At 32.4% G+C, this 23,243-nt stretch overlaps 2 protein-coding genes across 4 annotated transcripts in view; both read left to right on the top strand.

The window, feature by feature from the left end:
- Nucleotides 1-23,243, top strand: part of LOC124451683 (immunoglobulin superfamily member 10-like) — a 69,679-nt gene that overhangs the window by 18,348 nt on the left and 28,088 nt on the right. The window contains exons 5-15 of one of the 3 annotated variants that reach the window (XR_006950617.1): nt 7,069-7,074; nt 7,153-7,407; nt 9,461-9,742; nt 9,818-10,072; nt 10,851-11,132; nt 11,211-11,465; nt 12,115-12,178; nt 12,449-12,461; nt 12,680-12,899; nt 13,637-13,810; nt 13,985-14,267. Coding sequence is in view for 1 of the 3 variants with exons in the window: in XM_047002288.1 (XP_046858244.1) it covers nt 7,069-7,074; nt 7,153-7,407; nt 9,461-9,742; nt 9,818-10,072; nt 10,851-11,132; nt 11,211-11,465; nt 12,115-12,164 (1,385 nt within the window). In the remaining 2 variants the exon portion in view is untranslated. Of the gene's footprint in view, nt 1-7,068; nt 7,075-7,152; nt 7,408-9,460; nt 9,743-9,817; nt 10,073-10,850; nt 11,133-11,210; nt 11,466-12,114; nt 12,179-12,448; nt 12,462-12,679; nt 12,900-13,636; nt 13,816-13,984; nt 14,268-23,243 lie in introns of those variants that run through there. The other 2 variants (XR_006950616.1, XM_047002288.1) reach the window with 2 other exon arrangements.
- Nucleotides 3,039-23,243, top strand: part of LOC124451696 (limbic system-associated membrane protein-like) — a 48,503-nt gene continuing 28,298 nt past the window's right edge. Inside the window, exons 1-3 of the mRNA XM_047002310.1 lie at nt 3,039-3,105; nt 3,435-3,513; nt 5,671-6,015. Of these exons, the coding sequence (XP_046858266.1) occupies nt 3,456-3,513; nt 5,671-6,015 (403 nt within the window). The 5' untranslated portion in view covers nt 3,039-3,105; nt 3,435-3,455. The remainder of the gene's footprint in view (nt 3,106-3,434; nt 3,514-5,670; nt 6,016-23,243) is intronic.

Below are 23,243 nucleotides of genomic sequence, written 5' to 3'. Positions count from 1 at the left end.
TTCATTGACGAAAAATCCATTGAAATAATAGTGAATTGTAAGTTGCCAACTTATATATTTAGTACTTTTGCAATAAGGTTTTCAAATTGTGAAATACGTATAATTTTGAATTTTAAATTTTAGATAAACCAAGAAGAACGAACATATCCCTATCAAAAGAAGAACTACAAATTGGTGAAAGTGTGACTAAAACCTGCGTATCAGATGGTTTTCCTCCGCCAACCTTCATTATTCATCATAATGATACTGGTAATATGCGTGTTCTTGGCAAAAAAAATACATACATCATTATGAAACTCAACTCCAGTCACCTAGGTTCATATCGTTGTGAAGCAAGGAATGAACTGGGAAATCATTGGTCTGATTTTCTAAGTCTCCCTGTTAATAACGAAGGTAAAAATCCCACTGACAACGGATCTAATAAGCCCACTAGCAACGAAGGTAAAATTAAGAACCTCAGTTTATCACTTGTTGGACTTTTATTTTGCATTATGTACGAACTTTCTTGGTAGCAAAAGGTGAAAGACCGATGTTTATCTTATTGTAATTAGCATTAGACTTCTTGAATGTACTTGAATACCCTTATAACAATAAAATTTCAGTAAACAACGAAGATTGCTCTGATTACATAACTTTTTACTGGCTCGTGTGGTTAAGACTGGCAATGTCTGCATGCTGCATTAACCATAACATTTTTTTCTAAGTATATATATTCTTCAATGACTATCAGTAAAAATATGTTTAACTTATCTGTATTCCCCTGTATAATCATTAAAGTGCTTATAAACGTAAATTGCCTAGAGTTCATTAATTTTAAATAGATTACTTGGCGTGAATTGCTTAAATGACTGGAATTTCAAACTAGCAAATTTTCACGATTTGGTGACACGCATTTCAATATTGAAGGAATTTCAATATTGGAATCATTCTCATTTGAACAATTTTTGTTATTGTGCTAGCTCCTATATCAAGCTCATTCATTCTATCGCCAACGATAATTACGTCATCGATGACGTTTACCTTTACGTCATCAATTAGTTCCACTCCCACTAATAACGGTAACTTTTTTAACGTTTTTTTCTTTAATTCTTTAATATGGAACATCATTTTTGGAGAGTGTGTCTCACCATTTGTTTTTTAAACTTTTTTATTAATTTATCAATTTACGTATGACCTGACACTAACTTTAGTGTGTATTGTGAATTTTATTTTTTTTTGCATATCGCATTGTTTCATTTTGGCTATTTCAAACTATTTGCTAGACCTATTTAAAAAGCTATTGATTAATGTTTGAATTTGGTAGGGTCGTCAAGAAGACTGTTTGATAAAATTTATCAAAGTTCACAACTTTTTATTTAAGTTAGCAAAAATACTTCTACAAGCAAAGATAATGGCAACAATAATTCTACAGTTAAAGATGATGATGATGATGGACCAAATATTGCCCTGATTGTTGGCATTGCTGTTGGAGCGGTTTTCCTTGTCGCCATTATAGTTGTTGTCATTTTCTACTGTCGTATTACTAATTATTAAGTATCTACTTTTGTGTTGTGTTTGTTGTAGAAAAAGGATACCAGTAAGTGAATTATTCATTTTAATTTTCTTTGTGTAATATGTGATGTTAATGTGTTTTTTGTTTCTCATCTTTTGAATAAAATAGTTTCATGGTTTGAGCAGGTTAGAGAAGCTGTTGTTTTTCGTACAGAACGAACTGTTGTATTAATGTTGTATCTATATTTTCTTCGTTTTGTCCATATCATGTACAAAATTTAATCATGGTTGTTAATGTTGCAGTGGTGAAAATGGTGTTGAACCATTAGCAGTAGCTAATAATGCACAACCCAATCATTATGAAGCGGCTGGAGAAGTTAGAGAAAATGCCTATGAATCTGTTGGTAATCAATATGAATCAGTAAATAATCCATCAACAAGTGATGAAAATAAACCATCAACAAGTGATGAAAATAAACCATCAACAAGCAAAGCACCACCACCTGTATATGCCTCGATCGATAGAGAAAATAGGGAAGGAAATCTGGTTTGTTGTGGATATTTGTCATTTATTATTTATAAATAAAATTTGTGCATTTATTTTGTTTTAGTTAGATTGATGATTAATTTGAATGCATCATGGGATTATGCGGGGGTGGGGTGGGGGTGGGGGGGTTAAAAAGACTTCTCGTATGTGAAAACACCCGATATTTAGAATTATTATCATTTAGCAGTAATTGATTCTCAAAGACCTGTAAACACACTTGAAAACAATACATACGAACTGCTTCATTGAAACTTGATTTTATATTAGACGAGTGTCTCTAATAAGCGCTCAGTCTGCAATAGACAAACGCTGCACATTGTCATAATTTAAATTTTGTTATCGATTACGCTAAGAAACCGTATATTTAATCTTGACTTTGTTTCTGTTTTGCTCACAATGTGGTGATAGAAAATGATGTAAACGTCACTCTCTATTTCACTATTCGTGTCAACGATAGGATAGATGGGGTAAACAGGGGCGGATCAAGCTTTCCCAGGGCCATTGGTGATTCCAAAGTCCCCCATCTGGAATTCTTTGTAGACAAAGTATAAGAAATTTTTAATTGTGCATTAAAATTGTGAAAATTACTGAGAATATTTCATCAAAAGCGATTTATACAGATGTTATTTTTCACAATGATTTTCTTACAAAATCCACTTGTGGATGCTCATCGGCTCATCGCCTTCAAGAGCATTGTAATCAACTAGGAAATGGATATTGGCACAACGTGTCGAAGTATGCTTTCACAATTTATACATTCATCTAAAAGCACCATTAAGTCATATGTAAGGATAAAATTACAGAATAAAGATTGTGTGGCTGGTATTCTGTTTTTAAAACAACTCTGGGCAATTTGCGTGGCTTGTCATGAGACAGGTTTTGATAAAATATGATCGCTCTGTTACATATGACAGCGTTGTCAAGGCGTTTACATTCTTTTCATTACTTATGTAAATATTTGCACAACATGAGACCCGGAAATAATGTGAAATAAGGAAAATTAGCTGGTTTATTTAAGAAATACGATAAGATTTTTCACCAGCTTAGTTACTTCAGTATTCTTTAAGGTAAAGTGAATCATTTAAAATGTTATCAAATATTGACTGTTCAGTTCATTTGTAAATAATTTCATTGACATTTCACGGAATTTCCTGTGGAATTAAGAAGTTGTCTGAGTTGTATCATAGTGGAAAGTACGTTAGTACTTTCGCAAAGTACAAAACGATGTATAAACACAACGTTTTCCAACGAAACTTTTGTAAGTTTTTACTGATGCTGTTGTTCCTTCAGTATTAATGGTTATGGGAAATCAAAAATATACATAAAATATGAAGGAATACATCATAATACTGTATAGTAGTTCTGTGATTTTATTTAAGTCATATCTTCATCTTAGCTCTTATAGACAGAATACAAGATGGAAAAGTTTGGCTTCTTTTCATTTGTTTTGTTCTGTTGGATTTCATCTTGTCAAGGTATTTATTATTTTATTAGACCATTAAGGAAGTAAATCGTTATTTTTGTCAAATAAAACTGTGGAATTTACTTAGAAATTTAAGCTAAATTGACTAAAATACTTGCTGGTTTTAAGTCCTCATGTGTACACAATAACACTCATCGTAGCCAGTTCTGCATTTAAAAATAATCCAAAAGCAATATCTTGCAGTATTTCATCTTTTAAGTACATGTACATAATGGCTATTTAGCAAAGAAGTAAGAATATCTCATTTACAATAGAGTAATTGACATTTTTGCGGTAAATAGTAATAGCCCCTATGCTTGTACAATAATACCAAATGTGTTTCACCATTATAAAATATGTTGCTCTTTGTGGCTATAGTGCAATTATGAATCTAAATTATAAACTATTAAATATTTATATTCCAGCTATTATTATTTATCAATTGATGCTCATACCAATGTATGAACAATGTTTAAATGCCCATGACTCATACATCAATGCACTAAATCTTCTGTTGATTAGAAATTGACTTCAATCATATAGTTTGATATCATTTTTCCATAAAGTTTTCAAAGTTCATCACTTCTAGCAATTTTAGCTTCTTCTGTAGTATTGCTTTTTTTGCTTAGAAAGATCACATTTGGCCTTGATGTACTAAAACTATTTTGCAATCATTCAGTTCAATTTTAAAAGGAAAAAAAATTGTTTGTCAATTTAAAAAACCTGTTTATCAGTTTCACAAGTTTTTTTTTAATCCTGGGACTGTACGGTTTTCATAATTTTTCTCAAGTACATCATTATAGCTGAAAACTGGTTGCTGCCTTTTGATATCTGGTTATAGTAATGTTCATTTTTTATCAGTTTTGATCAATAAGGCTCTTACAGATACACATAGAGGTACTTGTTACAGTGTCCTCTGCTACTGACTCCTTAACATTGAGCTTAACAGTTAAACCTTTCTTTCCTTTTTTCCTCTATGTCTTTATCCATGGCCACCATACCTCCCTGATATCTCCTGGTCTATGCTTTTCACTCTTGACTTTCATGAATGGATTTCATGAAAAAGATCCAGGATGTCACTTTTTCCTTGTATTGAACAAGTACGCATATGTCACACACAGACGTCACATTCATCTTGTTCATTTAAATCTTCTTCCAGCATTAATAAAGCTTGATATTCTCTTTATATCCTATTGAAAAACAAGGTCTTGCAGAGATGCGCGGTGCAGAGTTAATTACACCATCACATATTCCATGTTTTACCTAGAGTTTAGTCTGTGTGTCATATTCACAATCATATTTGTATGCATGGCAAAAGACAATGGCTAAACTCGGCTGACGATATTTATGGCGTAGCTTTGCCACATTTGAAAAATATAAGTAATGGATTTTATTGTGTATAGAACTTGAAATGACGACCTTAAAGGAGTTGGTAGATTTTCTTTTCTGCATAAGGCAACGACAATCCTTCCTTGTTAAGCTGAGTATATATCTTTACTGACAATGTAAACGTCTACAAAGCTATTGTTCTTTCGTCTCTGTCTGTCATTTCATAAGGTAGCACTGTTTGTACTCTATAAAGTAAAGTCTTACATGATACCGCGTTGACTTCTCCTTTTTGTCCTAATGAACTAGTACTTCCAGCTATTGTATGAAAGTCTTAACTTAAAAATATCGTAAAAAATGCTTTTTGAACTCCACAATACAGGCGTTGGTGCTTATTTTGCTGTCCTTACTTCGCATGCTTTCAGGCACAGGGCGCCGAAGGTTATTCTAGAGCGACCGTATGGAAAACAGCTCACCATGTTTTGCATGGGAACAAAACAATGTTAATAAGTTTGAGTCTGAATTTTAGGGTGATCCATTTTTGCTTTAGGTCGTACCTATGCTCTGTGACATAGGTCTCTCTATAATTGTGGTGCTTTTTTGTGGAACAACTTCAAAAACCTGAGTTCCTCTGCAATCATATTTTCATTTGAACAGCTAACAGTGCATTATGCATGTGGTAGTCGTAGTCGTTGTTATGATAGATAAAAGATATACTTAGGTTTGATATGTTTTTGATATCTGTCATTTGGTACTGTTTTTATTTAAAAATTGGTCTTTAATGGCTCAAAAGGATATAAGTTTTATTACATTTTATAGTTTTATCTTTTATTTTTTGTCATAGGAAAAATTCTATCACCTCCTCCTGGCACAAGTTTTACATTTTTACCTGGAGAAACACACAATATTATCTGGACATTTGATGATGATTTAAATGCTTTGGACAGTAGAGATTGGTTTTTTACGGGTAGTAATGTTTCAATAGGAATACGATTGGCCACTGTCGCTCGGGATTTTTCATTGATAAAACTTAATGCACCAATTCTTCCAAATTATGACGTCTACAAACCTTCAAGGCTGGAATTAAGAAATATCACTCATAGTTATGATGGAACATATAATTTTCGATTAGTAAGAAGGGACAGTCTGTTATCTCCTTTCATATCTGAAGTCAGAGTTTTCGTTGCAAGTAAGTCATTCCTATTTTTTATTATTTTATATTCTTATCAGTTTTAGAAATTTATATTTTTCATTTGAAAATTAATGAAAGCAATACATCTATCTAGTTAGAAACGTAGAAAAATAATTAGACCAGTGGTTGCAACGTTAGGAAACTAAGAAGTTCAAACCATGTGCATGGGTCGTATGGTTCATGTTATTGGTTGAATACGAAATCATGGGTTAAAGTGTATATTAGCTACCAGAGGCGGTTCTAGAATTTTTCAAACGTCAGCCATAAAACATCGAACGCCGGACATTCTCTCTTGGCAAATTTTGAAACATAAGGTGCTAGAAATGCGATTTCAAGCATATTGGAATACCTTAACTGTCAATTTTTGCAGGGTTACAAAGTGAGCGAAATCGCCGTTGTTAAAAATCAATGATAATAATCAATGCTCTTCCTCATGTTGACTACATCATTCTTCAAAGTGATTATCAAATGAAAACCATCCATAACATCAATAGTTTTTCCATGCAACAATTGCGTACTGGAGGAGTAGCATCCAGAATCTTTCTGGTAAAAACTAGCGCAACAATAAAATGAAATTAAGTGACTAATGATAGTAAGTGAGAAGCATCAGCAGCAAGGGAAGGCTTTACCTCGTCGCTTACATTGTTTATCATATGAATGGATGTAACAAACATTTTAACATTTCATGGTTAAAAATATTTTTGTTCTATACTGTATAGTTATTAGATAGTGGTTATGTAAAACGATGTCTTCAATTTGTCTTCTCTTTTTTAGTGAAACCAAATGTTGCAATTAGTTGTTCAAATCCTCTGCTTGTGAATAAAGGTGGTAATGTGTCATGTGTATGTAGAGGTGAAGGAGGTAACCCTCCTGCTAATGTCACATGGTTTGATAAAGATAACAACATACTTGGTGATGTTGGAGTTGTAAGTAAGACATTAGTAATCATTAATGTTACATTAAATGATGGTGGAAATTACACATGTAAAGCACAAAGTTATAATGATCCACGTTTTAGAGATGAAAAATCAATTGAAGTAACAGTGAAAGCTACTTGTAAGTTTGTAAGACAGTATTTCAGATCTCATTAGAAACGTTTGTGTAGGATATTGAATTTAATTTTATTCTAAACAGATCCACCACAACAAACCAATATTACCATCAGTCCAATGTCAGTAAAACAAGGTCAAAATGTGACAATAACCTGTAAATCAGATGGTTATCCTGAACCAACCTACACTATTTACCATAATGGTGCAGTTATCAGCAATAATAAGACATACATCATTCAATCTGTCAACTTCAATCACGCTGGTTCATATCGTTGTGAAGCAAAAAATAAACTGGGAAATGATTTATCTGATGTTAAAAATCTTACTATCATCAAAGGTAAAATTAAAATTTTACTTCATCAATTTTTGGCTAGTATTCTACATTGTACAAGAACAAATTACGACTGTTCAGTTTCATCCCATTTGTACACGATAGTACAAGATTGTGCTGAACAATGAAGATAGTTATATATTTTTCTTTGTTGGCGAGATTTAGATTCGTTGTGCTGAAAGACTACCACTGCCAATTATGATTGACTCTTAAGCCTACACCTCATATGTCCCTTTCGCTGCCTACTGGGCTGACGTATGCATCTGTCGTCACCAAGCTGTTAACTTTTCCTATTGCATATTCTCATTAAATAGGTTATCAAGAGCCTTAGACGACTATGATTTGTTTATATTTCTTCGAAGACCAATGATAGTTGTTTAGGCTTCATAATAAGTCAATATTCTTTAGGTCTAGTCGGTCACGCGATTGACTTTTAAAATTTCAAAAATTATTTTTAATATACATCTTGAAATTTGAGTGATTATTGTTATGTTGTTGTTCTTTTCCAACATCAAAGTCTTGTTTACCAATAAGAATTTCAATAAGCAAATTGGTTAATAGTGCAGCGGTTTACCGTCGATTTCAGTTAACTTTTCAAATGGCGGTTGCCAAATTACTTTCTAATGTTGCCAACTACATTTCCAAATATGGAATATTCGATATGAACTTGTCAACCTGAATTGACAAGTTGTGTACTTGAGTACTGAAGTTGTGTACTTGAGTACTGAAGCTGTGAACTAAAGTTGCGAAGTACTGACAAACGCCAAAGGTCTTTGTACCCTGTAGACATTTGGCAATGAATCCGTTTAGTAAGCAAGGAAAAGCTTTACCAAAGATATAAGAAATGAAATACTTGAAAGGTGGTTAAATAACCAGCGTTTGACAAACATTTTGAAACAACTAAATCTACCGTATAAGACTATATCAAATATAATAGACAATAAAGTCGTACACAAATAAGTGCACGTTAAATTACGTTAAATATTTGAAATGTGGTTAAATAACGAGCGTTTGACAAACATTTCAAATATAATAGATCTATGGGTAGACACTGGTTCTATTGCACCTCGCCAGGGCGAACGTGATGTTCGAACCACGCGTACAGATGACGTTATTGCATACGCTGAATATCAAAAAATTAATAAACCATCTATTTACGCAAAAGAGATTCAGCAACACCTAGAAAATAACAAAGTTTGCCTTCCAGCAAACATACCTAGCAGGTCATCCATTAGTAGAATTTCGAAAAAAGATCTTGGTTACTCTAAGAAGATAATAAGTCAAATTCCTCGAGAGACAGAACGGCCAGGCGTTATGGAGAAGTTAGAAGCTTACGTAGCAAATATTTCATGGATTGATTGCAACCGTATGCATTTCTTTGATGAGTCGTCTGTAGTTGTTACGAGTGGCTACAGACGTCGAGGGCACAGTATGCAGGGTACTCCTGCATTTAAAATCCAACGATCATCTTCTAGTGCCACATTTACTGTAAATTTATTACATAATGTAAACGGCGTATCGCATTATAACACTCTTAGAGGGCCGTCAAACGGATTAGAATTGCTAAAGCTTTTCCTTGCTTACTGAACGGATTCATTGCCAAATGTCTACAGGGTACAAAGACCTTTGGCGTTTGCTAGTACTTCGCAACTTTAGTTGACAACTTCAGTACTCAAGTACACAACTTCAGTACTCAAGTACACAACTTCAGTACTCAAGTACACAACTTGTCAACTCAAGTTGACAAGTTCATATCGAATATTCCATATTTGGAAATGTAGTTGGCAACATTAGAAAGTAACTTGGCAACCGCCATTTGAAAAGTTAACTGAAATCGACAATAATGCAAAAATCTCATTGGATAACAGTTTAGTGGAAAATTTCCACTATTCTGGACTTTTAGCGAGTGATAAGCGGGCTTCGTGCTGGCTTGTGTCTGGTTAGGGCATCGATCCAACACTCCTAAGAAAATGCACCTAACACTAACGAATACTCTCATTATTAATTTTCTTTTTCATAACTAATTTAAGAAAGGAATATTTTCTGTTTTTTATTTCAGTGAAACCAAATGTGGTAATTAATTGTTCAACACCTCTGGTTGTGAATGAAGGTGATAATGTATCATGTGTATGTAGAGGTGAAGGAGGTAACCCTCCTGCTAATGTCACATGGTTTGATAAAAATAACAACATAATTGGTGATGTTGGAGTTGTAAATAAGACATTAGTAATCACTAATGTTACATTGAATGATGGTGGAAATTACACATGTAAAGCACAAAGTTATAATGATCCACGTTTTAGAGATGAAAAATCTATTGAAGTAACAGTGAAAGCTACTTGTAAGTTTGTAAGACAGCATTTCAGATCTCATTATAAACGTTTACAGAATATTGAATTTTGTTAATTCTATACAGATCCACCACAACAAACCAATATCACCATCTGTCCGATATCAGTTAGAAAAGGTCAAACTGTGACAATAACCTGTGAATCAGATGGTTATCCTGAACCAACCTACACTATTTATCATAATGGTGCAGTTATCAGTAATAATAAGACATACATCATTCAATCTGTCAACTTCAATAACGCTGGTTCATATCGTTGTCAAGCAATAAATAAACTGGGAAATGATTCATCTGATGTTAAAAATCTTACTATCATCAGAGGTAAAATTAAAATTTTACTTCATCAATTTTTGGGCTAGTATTCTGCATTGTACAAGAACAAATTACGACTGTTCAGTTTCATTTGTAGACGATAGTACAAGATTGTGCTGAACAATGAAGATAGTTATGTATTTTTCTTTGTTGGCGAGGCTTAGATTCGTTGTGCTGAAAGACTACCACTGCCAATTATGATTGACTCTTAAGCCTACACCTCAAATGCCCCTTTCGCTGCCTACTGCGCTGACGTATACATCTGTCGTCACCTAGCTGTTAACTTTACCTATTGCATATTCTCATTAAATAGGTTATCAAAAGCCTTAGACGACTATGATTTGTTTATAGTTCTTCGAAGACCAATGATAGTTGTTTAGGCTTCATAATAAGTCAATATTGTTTATGTCTAGTCGGTCACGCGATTGACTTTCAAAATTTCAAAATTTATTATTAATATACAGCTTGAAAGTTGAGTGATTATTGTTATTTTGTTGTTCTTTTGCAACATCAAAGTCTTTTTTACAAATAAGATTTTCATTAAGACAATTGGTTAATAATGCAGCGGTTTAATGCAAGAATCACATTGGATAGCAGTTTAGTGAAAAATTTCCACTAATTTGGACTTTTAGCGAGTGATAAGCGGCTTACTGCTGGCTTGTGATTGGTTAGGGCATCGATCCAACACTCCTAAGAAAATGCACCTAACACTAACGAATACTCTCATTATTAATTTTCTTTTTCATAACTAATTTAAGAAAGGAATATTTTCTGTTTTTAATTTCAGTGAAACCTACAGTGGTAATTAATTGTTCAACACCTCTGGTTGTGGATGAAGGTGATAATGTATCATGTGTATGTAGAGGTGAAGGAGGTAACTCTCCTGCTAATGTCACATGGTTTGATAAAGATAACAACATAATTGGTGATGTTGGAGTTGTAAATAAGACATTAGTAATCACTAATGTTACATTGAATGATGGTGGAAATTACACATGTAAAGCACAAAGTTATAATGATCCACGTTTTACAGATGAAAAATCTATTGAAGTAACAGTGAAAGCTACTTGTAAGTTTGTAAGACAGCATTTCAGATCTCAATATAAACGTTTGTGTAGGATATTGAATTTAATTTTATTCGTTACAGATCGACCACAACAAACCAATATCACCATCAGTCCAATGTCAGTAAAACAAGGTCAAAATGTGACAATATCCTGTGAATCAGATGGTTATCCTGAACCAACCTACACTATTTATCATAATGGTGCAGTTATCAGTTATAAAAAGACATACATCATTCAATCTGTCAACTTTAATCACGCTGGTTCATATCGTTGTCAAGCAAAGAATAAAGTGGGAAATGATTTATCTGATGTTAAAAATCTTACTATCATCACAGGTAAAATTAAAATCTTACTTTTATCAATTTTTGAGATAGTATCCTACTTTGTACGTAAATCAGAATTACTTACTACTTGTCAATGTTCATCTTCAATTGACTTGCATTTGTACACGATGGTACAAGATTGTAAAAAAAGTCCTTTTTACAAATGAAAGTTTTCATAAAGTAAATTGCTTTATGAAGCAGCGGCCAAAAATCTCATTAGTTACCAAATTAGTGGGAAAATTCCACTAATCTGGACTTTTACAAACTAGCGCGCTGTGCGCTGGTTTGTAAGTGATTTGGACATGGCCATTCTTACGCTAGTCGTAGTTCGGCCGTCTAAATTTGTCATCGTACTCAAATTGTAAATCAGCTACTGCGCATGCTCTATGGACTCAGACTGCTTCACCCGGATCCGTGGCATCAAATTTTGCCTTTTTTATCGTTCTTTTTATCGTTGTGAAGCAATGTTTACACAGGGCAAAGATTTGATGTTAAGAATTTCGCTATCAACCAAGGTAAAAAGATTGAGTTTCACTCTTTCATTTGATTTGTTCTTTTTGGTCAATTATTATTATTTTTTTCGATAGATATTTCTGTCATTCAGTATTCTGTTAGCATTTTCATCTCTTTGACATTTTTATTTGAGTTGATTTCTGTGTAGCTATTTTAGCATTTGTCATTGAAGCATTTGTCAAGATATTCATCTACTGATTGCAACACGAAAGGTAATTGATTTACAATGCTTTAAAATCATATTTATGTTTAAAATACTATTAGCTCTTTCTGCTCAATGTGCATGCGCTACCTGAGATGCTAAAAATCTTTAAAAGAAAATTTAAGCAAAACGCTCTTTTATAGCAAACTTTAGCTTAGACTTAATGGAAATGTTCAATTCAATCTATCCAATGCTCAATCAAAATGCTCCAATCTTGTTATCATATGTTATCATAATGCTAAATTATTAAGTATCTACTTTTGTGTTATGTTTATTGTAGAAAAAGGATACCAGTAAGTGAATTATTTATTTTTATTTTCTTTGTGTGATATGTGATGTTAATGTGTTTTTTATTTCTCATCTTTTGAATAAAATATTTTCATGGTTTGAGCAAGTTAGAGAAGCTGTTGTTTTTCGTACAGTACTAACTGTTGTATTAATGTTTTATCTATATTTTCTTTGTTTCGTCTATATCATGTACAAAATTTAATCATGGTTGTTAATGTTGCAGTGGTGAAAATGGTGTTGAACCATTAGCAGGAGCTAATAATGCACAACCCAATCATTATGAAGAGGCTGGACAACTGAGAGAAAATGCTTATTAATCTGTTGGTAATCAATATGAAACAGTAAATAATCCATCAACAAGTGATGAAAGTAAACCATCAACAAGCAAAGCACCACCACCTGTTTATGCCTCGATCGATAGAGAAAATAGAGAAGGAAATCCAGTTTGTTGTGGATCTTTTTCATTTATTATTTAGAAATAGGATTTGTGCATTTATTTTGTTTTAGTTGGATTATGGCAATGATTAATTTGAATGCATCATGGGATTATGCAGGGGTTAAAAACTGCTCGTATGTGAAAGCACCCGATATTTAGAATTATTGTTATTTAGCAGTAATTGATTCTCAAAGACCTGTAAACACACTTGAAAACAATACATACGAATTGCTTCATTGAAACTTGATTTTATATTAGACGAGTGTCTCTAATAAGCGCTCAGTCTGCAATAGACAAACCCGGCACATTGTCATAATTTAAATTTTGTTATCGATTGGGCTAAGAAACCGTATATTTAGTCTTGACTTTGTTTCTGTTTGCTCACAATAAGGTGATAGAAAATGGTGTAAACGTCTCTCTCTATTTCACTACTCGTGTCAACTGAACGTCCCTCCCCTCTCTCGAACTGCTTTGGAATTTATTTAACGTCACGGGTTTATTAGATTATTTACGATGATTAAAAAACCTACATATATTTTATCATCATGTATATATGATAAAGTATATACAAAGTGTATAAAAATGTGCCCTCCTGGCTATCACCATAGTAAAATGGTGACTCCTGCACTTAGGACACAGGATGTACGGTTACACATTGTATGGATTGTTTTGTAACCAGAGTGCTCAAACATAATAGAAAGAAACAATGTGTGTAATGACAATATATACGTATTTTTTCTGTAGTTATACTCCTCACTTGATTTAAAAGATGTCCCTTAAAAAAACCCGGCCCAAAATCGTCCTGCACCGACTAAATGCGCCAGTATTGATATGAGCAAACTGGCACCTGTCGAGAAAAAAGACGACAAGAAAAAAGACGACAAGAAAGGCGGTGACAAAAAAGGCGATGAAAAGAAGGTATAGTAAGTTTTATCTTTTGGAAAAGATCCACAAAGCTCGACGTCATCGATTGATGGTTGAAGAAAAAAGTAAAAATTGATTCATTTCTTGAATATTTTTTTAAAAAATGCCGAAAACATGTTTTTCTGTTTCTTATTATGGTAGTTTAATCTTATTATAAATTTCCTTTAGAACTGGCGATCGTCGTTAATAAAACAAGAGTACGTAAAGACTGTTACTACATTTATAAAGTTTTATTTTGTTCTTTATTATATAATCTAGATTTGATCTCTAAACAGTACTAAACTGAATACTTTATGATTGTGTCTGTGTACATAATCTTTTGCCATGAACAAACTTGAATCTTGGCATCTATGCTACAGTTTGTGAATGTATTTTACTTGCCTTTATAAGGCAACAACATTACACACTGACTTTAACACAGCATTTTGAATAGAATATTGTTTTAATCGTAGTTTTACTTTTATTATTTTAATTATCAAGGTTAAACCATTTAAACTTTTATTTACATAGAAATTAAGTGTAGAAATTAGATAGAAAAATCAATCAATTTCAAGGAGTGCGATGGAAAACTCTTTAAATTGCTTCTTTACGATTGAATGATTTCATATGCATTGTGTAAGGGATGTTTACGAATAAAACAATTTCGTGATCATTATTATTTTTGCTTCTTTATTTTCGTGTCTACTGTAGATGTGAGATTTGACCTACCCCCAAAGACAAGCTAACATTGAGTGGCTTTGTTTCAGCATTCTTGGCGGTATTAGAAATTTTTTGATTTAAAAATTTCTAGAAAGACAGAAAACTGCAAATTAAACAATTTAAACAAAGAAATAAATAGGTCGTTAATGAAACACGTGAAATTCTTTCTGTTTCTGAAAAGTAAATTATTTGAAGCTTTGGCAGGTATTAATTAATGAGTTCATTATTACATAATTTTATTGGGGCTTCTGAATATGTGTATTAAATTTTTAATGAAGTATTTTGTGTGGGAGGTTGGGGTTATGTTGCTATTATACTTCCGCATGAACTGGTAAAAATTCACGTTTCACTGACAACTGAAGGTAATTTTTGCAATGATTTGACCTTAAAAACTGTTTGTGCATCCCATCACAACCAAAAGTTTTGCTGCATTTAAAAAATATTTACTTCAAATTAATGCTAGAATAAATTCAGTTTCACAACACAGAGTATACCACTTGGCAATTGTAGGAAATAAAAATCACACTCTAAGTATGATTTTTTCTATTCAGACAAAGTATGTGATGGCGAATTTTGGCTTTCTCTCACTGATTTCACTCAGTTTCATATCTTCTTATCAAGGTACATTATATTTCATGTTTTTTGTGTGTATTGTTTTAAAGGCAAGTCACATTATATTAGTGATGTTTAGTTTTGCATGATAAAACACTATTGAGATTGCGTGGACAAGATTTGCTTCAAAAAGATTTGATCAAGAAATATTTCATATTAGCTTCATACCATTAACACAGGCACATCAGAGCAAGTGTACGCCAATCATTTTGCTGTATTTCAAACTTGAGATATGATTGTAATGTTGTGAATACTTCCGAAAGCAAATGTGTCATCAATATCCGAAAAACATGCCAAATGAACCCTTTAGCGAATTTTTTTAAAACTTGTTTGCCATTTCGTTTGGTGATTGTTTCAGATCTGCTACATTGACAAGTAAAAGTTTAAGGACTAAATAATAAATAAAAGCAACGAATTTTCCATCATGTGCATGAAAAAATTGCACGAAGGCAGTGCATTTTTTCATCATACAATGAGGCACTCCAAACTATAAGTCATTATCAATAGCTTAGGTTAAGGATCTTAAAAAATGATTTATTTCATTTGAAGTTTTTTTGAAAAGTTTTATTGGTGCGATATACAACGAATTTGTTTAGCCATATTTTTTTTGCGTGGAAAGACTAAGGCTGGGGAGGAAGCAGCTACAATCAGACAATCTCCTACAATGTCACCACCATTGAACTAAAATACACATTGTGATCAAACACCGTAATTTTAATTACTTTCAGTAAATTTTGGTAATTAGAAAATTTTAGTAATTTTTGACTTTGTAAGAATAAGATTCAGTATCAAATTTTCGTAAGTTTGAAACTCTTGTTTTCCATGGCAATAAAGTTTTGTTGTTTGCATGTGTCAGTTGCACGTTTTGAGCTTTTGAGCACGGTCTAGCTATGTATAAATAATAGCAAGAAAATTCTGTAAGTATGGAAACACAGAAGGGCAATTTTGAAGTTATGGAAGCACAATCAAAACAAGCAATAAAATATCTTGATAGTTGGTTGGATTGTAATAATGCTGTTTAGCATTTTGCATTATTTAGGTATGTTTGTAATTTATTATACTGTAAATGACGTTTAATAAAGTCAAGCGGCTGTAGATGGGGCGTTTGTTAGAGACGTTTATGTCATTCCATCACCTTAGAAAGTTTTGTTTCATTCTGAGCCAAATCGAAAAACAACTGTAATAATAATATTATCATAATGATAGGGGGTCACTAATAAAGAAAAGCCAGAGCATTTATGATTTATTGTGGAGAGCGGTCATTGGTTTAAGTGAAATACACTTTAGAGAGGGGCGTTTATTAAATATGAGGTGTTTATTTGATAGAGGGCATGGGAACGAATTTGGTAATTTTTTATTGATTTTAGTATTTTTGGAGCTTGGCTTGGTAATTTACTTTCAGAAAGTCTGGTCACGGTGGGGCACATTGATTAAATACATCTATTTTACTCAATGTATTTTGGTTCAATGATCACCACTTAGCATTCCAGTTTTATCATTTCAATAAAAATACGCCATTGAATTACCATAGTGAATATATTGAGTGAATATATTCACAGAAATATGAAATACGCCCATCGAAACTGCATAATCAACAACGACATCATGTACGTCAAACGTTGCGAAGCAGGAAATTGATTTTTTTTGGAAATTCTCACGGAAGAAAACCAAATTACGTGGGTATGTTACATTTTGCTGTATTTTTAGTGGAATAGCGTACTTGTCCTTGTTGTCTTGAATGAAAATATTGTTTTGCTGTAAAGTTTTGGCGTAAATATTCATGTAATTCTACAGGCGCTATTGAAACGAATCTCTTATCGAGAATTCTTAGTTCAAACTAAAATTAGCCAATACTAAAATTGTGTTTGTGAAGGAAAATAAATTTTAGTCTGAATTTGAGAAAATCTTCAATAATATGGTACACAAGTGTATACGTTAAAATACAACAGCTTTTTGTTTTTGTATGCTGTGATGAAGATTTCTTTAACTTAACGTCGCTTTAAACAAAACTTTTTAAGAATTTTGATGCATTTTGAATTTCATAATTTTAAAAGACCAAGAAAAGACACTACATTAAATACTAAATGAGTTTGTTGGGTTTCATTTCTTCTTTGATTCTTGAAAATATTTCTGTACTTCCTGTTGTACAAGGGCATGTTTACATGGGAATAGTGTACCATACTTGCAAGGCTATATTTTTGTGTAGGGTGACTCTACCATTGATAGGTCTGTGTATTACTATTAATGACAGCAACATCAGCATGTTGTAGACTTGATTGCAGATGAAACATTTTGCCTTCCTTGAGGCATATTTATAAATATCCATAATTCAGTCTAAGACCTCTGAAAATTGTTTCAAATTCATTTTCATTATATTAAATTCACATTGAGTGTTTTTATTTTCAATGAAGACTTAACATTCATAGCGAGCCTGAGCTAAAAAACAAGAATTTTCACAGCACTAACCATGTTAACTCATGATTTTATTTTCAAAGATCATAATCATTAAAATTTATCATTTAATTTCTTAGTGAAAATGGTAAAGACAAATTTAGTATTTTCGACTGTTACATTGATCACATTTCTTGGTCTTGCCAAAGGTATTTAACTTCAAATAAGCATTTCTTTTTTTTTACTTAAATGATTTTTGATGTATTTTTAGTTGTTGTTGTAGTAATATTTAATTAGTTTATTTTTTATTCGCAATTTTTGAATAGAACCTGAATTTAAAATATCAATTACTTTTGTTATGTTAGTAGAAGATGTATTTTTCCCTAAACTATCTTTTTATCAGTCATAGATATCAGCTAAATTTCAATTTCAGGAACAATAACATCTCCACCTGATGGTCAAAGATTTGTACTTTTACCTGGATCTTCTCACAATATAACTTGGACATTTAATGTTACTGGAAACATTATTACAAGGCTTTGGAGTTTTACACCTCGTGGTTCATCTTCCCCTCAACAACTTGCATATACATTTTCTAATAGTGACACACCCGAATATTTTCCATCACCTTTAACATTTGAAGTTTTTAAACCTGGAACTTCGAGGCTGAAGAATGTAAATCAAAGTTACAATGGGGAATTTACATTTAGAATTATAATTACTCCTCGTACTCTTTTATCAAAAGTAAATGTTTATATTGCTGGTAAGTTTTAATTATTTCAATCTTTCTTGTATTGTATACATTGTTCTGAGTATTTAATGGGGGAAACTTGGCCTGAAAATTTTGCCGAAGAAACGTTTATAACTGTTCTTGTGTCATTGCAAACTTTCTTTTTCGGAGTTGGATCTTTAGTACATTTGACAATGCTTCTGCTACTCATGCAATTGTAACAATTAGTGGCAATAATGGAGACCCAAAATATGATACATCAGTCCTTAAGTCATTCGGTTTAGATGTTGAAGTTTTTAAGCCTGCAACTCTAATGTTAAAGAATGTTACTCAAAGTTACATTGGTGTTTATAAATTTACCTAACTCCTGATCCTATTGACTCATCTTTAGACGTGTGTATTGCGAGTAAGTTGTATTTATTATTTTTAACTTAGCAGTGGGGTTATCCAAGCCTTTCATATAATCTGAGTAGCTGTAGCATTAGGCGTAATAATACGATATATGACCGCAGTCTGGAATCCTATAGCTAAATACTTGAGCCGTTGAGCGAAGACAAATGCGAAGACTTGTTTTGTTTTGTTTTAATTTAAAGAGGAAATTATGAGGCATCTTTGATTTGAATAATGTATGTTAAAGTGCTTGTATCACAGATTTACTACATTTGAGTATAGGACAAAAAATTAGTCATTGATACCACTTTCGACTTTTGTGGTATAAAATTTGATATCAATTGATCAACTGGTCATATCACTATTATGTCTCGCCGAACAAAGAACAGTCTATCCACGATTATATGATTTCATAATATTGCAGTGCTAGTGTAAAAAAATCCACTCGACATGAGCGCAGTATGCGCATGCGAATTGTCACCAGTCTCCTGATTAGTAACTGTAGGGAGCCTCCTTTAGACAAGATCAACATCAGCTCCTTCATATGCAGTGCTTTGATTTATGTCTTTTGAGTGTCTTTTGAGCTGACGATTGACTTTTTAAGGTTTACTGTCCGAAGAAAGCCACCGAGTATTCGAATTCTTTACAGTAAGGATAGCTTACTTTTGGATTTATCATTGCAAATACCATAATACCTAGAGACTCAATATATTCGCCTTTTTCAAGCTTTCCCCGCATGCCATTGTTAATCGACCAAGGATTTCTGGTGCAATATAAAAAAAAGAACTATGTAAATTTCGTCTGTTCTCCATTTTACCATGAACTATGTCCATGTTTGAACATCCAACAATCTACTTAATCCAAAGTCAAATAGTTGGCATGAAATTGGCTTTAGATATCTATGGACTGTGTTCTCTCTGTGCTGGTACTCAAGAACGTTCACAATGTCTTAAATCGTAAAATGTTTTAAGTCCGCTTTTTCTCTAAAAACGATGGAGGCGCTATTTATCAAGCTTAATGATCGGGTCCTTTGTCGATAGAAGCAGTTCATTTTTAAATTTGCTTTATTTTGACGAGGACTCGTTCTCCCACGCTTTAGTAGTCATCATTAAAACAACTGCTTCAAATACAACTTGATTCACCCTTAACAGATAGCAGACGTTGACACCTGACGAGTTGTCTGCCGAAATGCATAATGTCTTAAATTTCTAAAACAGTTCTTTTCCGAACTCTTGATTTTTTCTTGATTTTTTCTTTGTTTTTTCTTGTTAGTTTTTTCTTGGTTTTATCTTGGGTTTCGTGGTTTTTTATTTGGTTTCAGTCCATTCACCATGGCAATTGCTCTCTTTAAGGCGATATTCAAATTTGTCACCACGACAAAGTCTATGTTTTAATTATTATTGGATTGTTTAGCGTAAACTATTAGCATTGTTTTCCATAGTTAACATGATTTTTAACTAAGCCTAAACAAACGCTTATAAAGAAACTCTACATTTTCTACCTAGCTCCTAGCATAGTGGAAAATGTGGAGTTAAAAAATTTCTCAATTGTAAACAAACACTCAGTACTCCGCATTCCACATTTTCCACAATGCCATAAAAATAAGACAATTATGAGCTATTGGTTTGTTTTGTCATGAAAATGTGTTCTTATATATAACATTTTGGTTGAATTTGGCAAAGGAAATTTCGTGTTTACGATTCAAATTTCCACCAAGATAGAGAATATCTTTGTACTTCACTCCTTGGGGATCGGCTGCAATTCACCTATAGTTAATAAAATTTGTCAAAGTTATGTAAAATGTTGCTTTCCTAAATTCCTAATGATTGTTCCTGAATTCCAAATAACTTGATTTTATTTATCAATTACTTTTTACCATATATTCATTTTCTTTTTTTTTTGAATAATGACTAAAAATTTTCTGTTTTTGTTTTCAGCTAAACCAAACGTGATAATTAATTGTTCAACTCCTCTGGTTGTGAGTAAAGGTGATAATGTGTCATGTGTATGTATAGGTGAAGGAGGAAACCCTCCTGCTAATATCACATGGTATGATAAAGATAACAACATAATTGATGATGTTGGAGTTGTAAGTAAGACATTAGTAATCACTAATGTTACATTGAATGATGGTGGAAATTACAGATGTAAAGCACAAAGTTATAATGATCCACGTTTTAGAGATGAAAAATCTATTGAAGTAACAGTGAAAGCTACTTGTAAGTTTGTAAGACAGCATTTCAGATCTCATTATAAACGTTTGTGTAGAATATTTAATTTAATTTTCTTCTTTACAGATCCACCACAACAAACCATTATTACCATCAGTCCAATGTCAGTGAAAAAAGGTGAAAATGTGACAATAACCTGTGAATCAGATGGTTATCCTGAACCAACCTACACTATTTATCATAATGGTGCAGTTATCAGTAATAAAAAGACATACATCATTAATTCTCTCAACTTCAGTAATGCTGGTTCATATCGTTGTGAAGCAACAAATAAGCTGGGAAATGATTTTTCTGATGTTAACAATCTTATTATCATCAAAGGTAAAATTAAAATGCTACTTTCATCAAAGGTGAAATTATCAACTGCTAAGTGTCACGAATTTTTCGCGTTTGTTTACGTTTCAAACGTCACGTTTGTCAGACGAAACGTCGAGTTTCATCTTGTAAGCGTTACGTTTGTTCAAATCGCGGATTTCTAAGTTTGAATCAGCTCTTTCTTATATTATATGATCAATTATCAAACTTTGCAAATTGCCTAAGGTACACAGATGTAATTTTCAGTTGCTACAGCATTTTATCATTTTAAAATCGTATAAACATGTTAATCACATGACCAAAACCTGTTCAATTTGTTCCTCAAACTTTAAACTTTCCTAAGCATACATTACGTTTCTAATTTGAAACCCGACTTTCACATGACAAACGTGACGTTTGAAACGTGAACAAACGCGAAAAATTCGGGGCAGTTACCATTTGAACGCAAATGATAATAAAATCTTACTTCATCAATTTTTGAGATAGATGAGTTTCACTCTTTCATTTGATTTGTTCTTTTTGGTCAATTATTATCATTTTTTCGATAGATATTTCTTTCATTCAGTATTCTGTCAGCATTTTCATCTCTTTGACATTATAATTTGAGTTGATTTCCAATGAATGTGTTAACATATGAATCTCCAACATCATTTTTCCTTTCAAAATATTCATCTACTGATTGCAACACGAAAGGTAATTTATTTACAATGCTTTAAAATCATATTTATGTTTAAAATACTATTAGCTCTTTCTGTTCAATTTGCATGCGCTACCTGAGATGCTAAAAATCCTTAAAGGAAAATTTAAGCAAATCGCTCGTTTATAGCAAACTTTAGCTCTAGCCACACAATGCAATTAACATCTCGACCTTTTCCTTAGACTTAATGGAAATGTTTAATTCAATCTATCCAATGCTCAATCAAAATGCTCCAATCTTGTTATCATATGTATTTTAGTATTGTATACAGATAAACTCTTTTGATTTTTTTCCATATTTTTAAGTTCTATGCTTCTTCTCTAGACAACGTTCTTTGTGATGACCAAAATGAGAGAATAAAACAGTACAAAACAGAATGGTACATTATTTTAATAACTTTAACATCTGGAATTATCGTTGGAATTTTCGTCTCTATTTTATTTTTTTCAATATCGTCAACATTGGTTTAATAAAAAACGTCAACAATTTCAATCTCCGTCTGAAGTTAGGAAAAATTCTGTTGATACAACTTATCAGGAATTGGATTTATCAAAAATGAATGAAGAAGATAATTATCAATCATTGAGACCAAAGGATGATACAGTTGATACAACTTATCAAGAACTGGACATATCGAAAAGGAATATAGAAGATAATAATTATGAATCTTTGCAAAAAAATAATGAATCGGAGTACGAGATAGCCGACGAAAAAAGAAATTATGAGAACAGTAATTTGTTTTCAAGAAAATCATAAATTTATTTTAAACATGTGTTTATAAACATTTTCCATGTTGTAAAGTCACAATGGTGCTTTTACGAACATTTACATTTTCTGATAAGATTTGAATTTTGCATGTTTTCCTCCCTTTGGAGCTGCCAATACTTTATGATTTCCAGAAGGAAGCCATTTTTGGATAGGAAAATACACTGGTCATTCTGACTCATTCATTGGTTGTTTTTGATAACAGTGTATGGCAATACTGTTTTTGAATAAGTATTTTTTATTTTATCTTACTATACACCTGCTTTCCTGACTTGTTTCCTGTGTATATCAAATTGTTTAGAACAAGATCACGAAAAGGCTCTGAAAAAGCACGAAATCTTATTTCTGATGAACCTAAATCGTAAATTTCAAAATTTGTCTTTGATTAGGGAATACCTTGAGATCCATCTAGTTAAGAGAAGACCATAGTTGGATAGTTAAGAACACCTTAAGTGATCTACTATGGAGCGGCAATCGTAACAAAAATTATTTACAGTTTATATGGTCTCATTGTTAGTACAGGGTTAGTGGGTTGTTCGACAACACAAACAGAGCCTCAAAAATGCGGGGACCTTTAGAAAATTTACAGTCTTAATA

This window comes from Xenia sp. Carnegie-2017, unplaced genomic scaffold (assembly GCF_021976095.1).
Source record: "Xenia sp. Carnegie-2017 unplaced genomic scaffold, XeniaSp_v1 HiC_scaffold_24, whole genome shotgun sequence".
Lineage (NCBI taxonomy): Eukaryota > Metazoa > Cnidaria > Anthozoa > Malacalcyonacea > Xeniidae > Xenia > Xenia sp. Carnegie-2017.
This window is presented reverse-complemented; position numbering and strand designations above follow the sequence as displayed.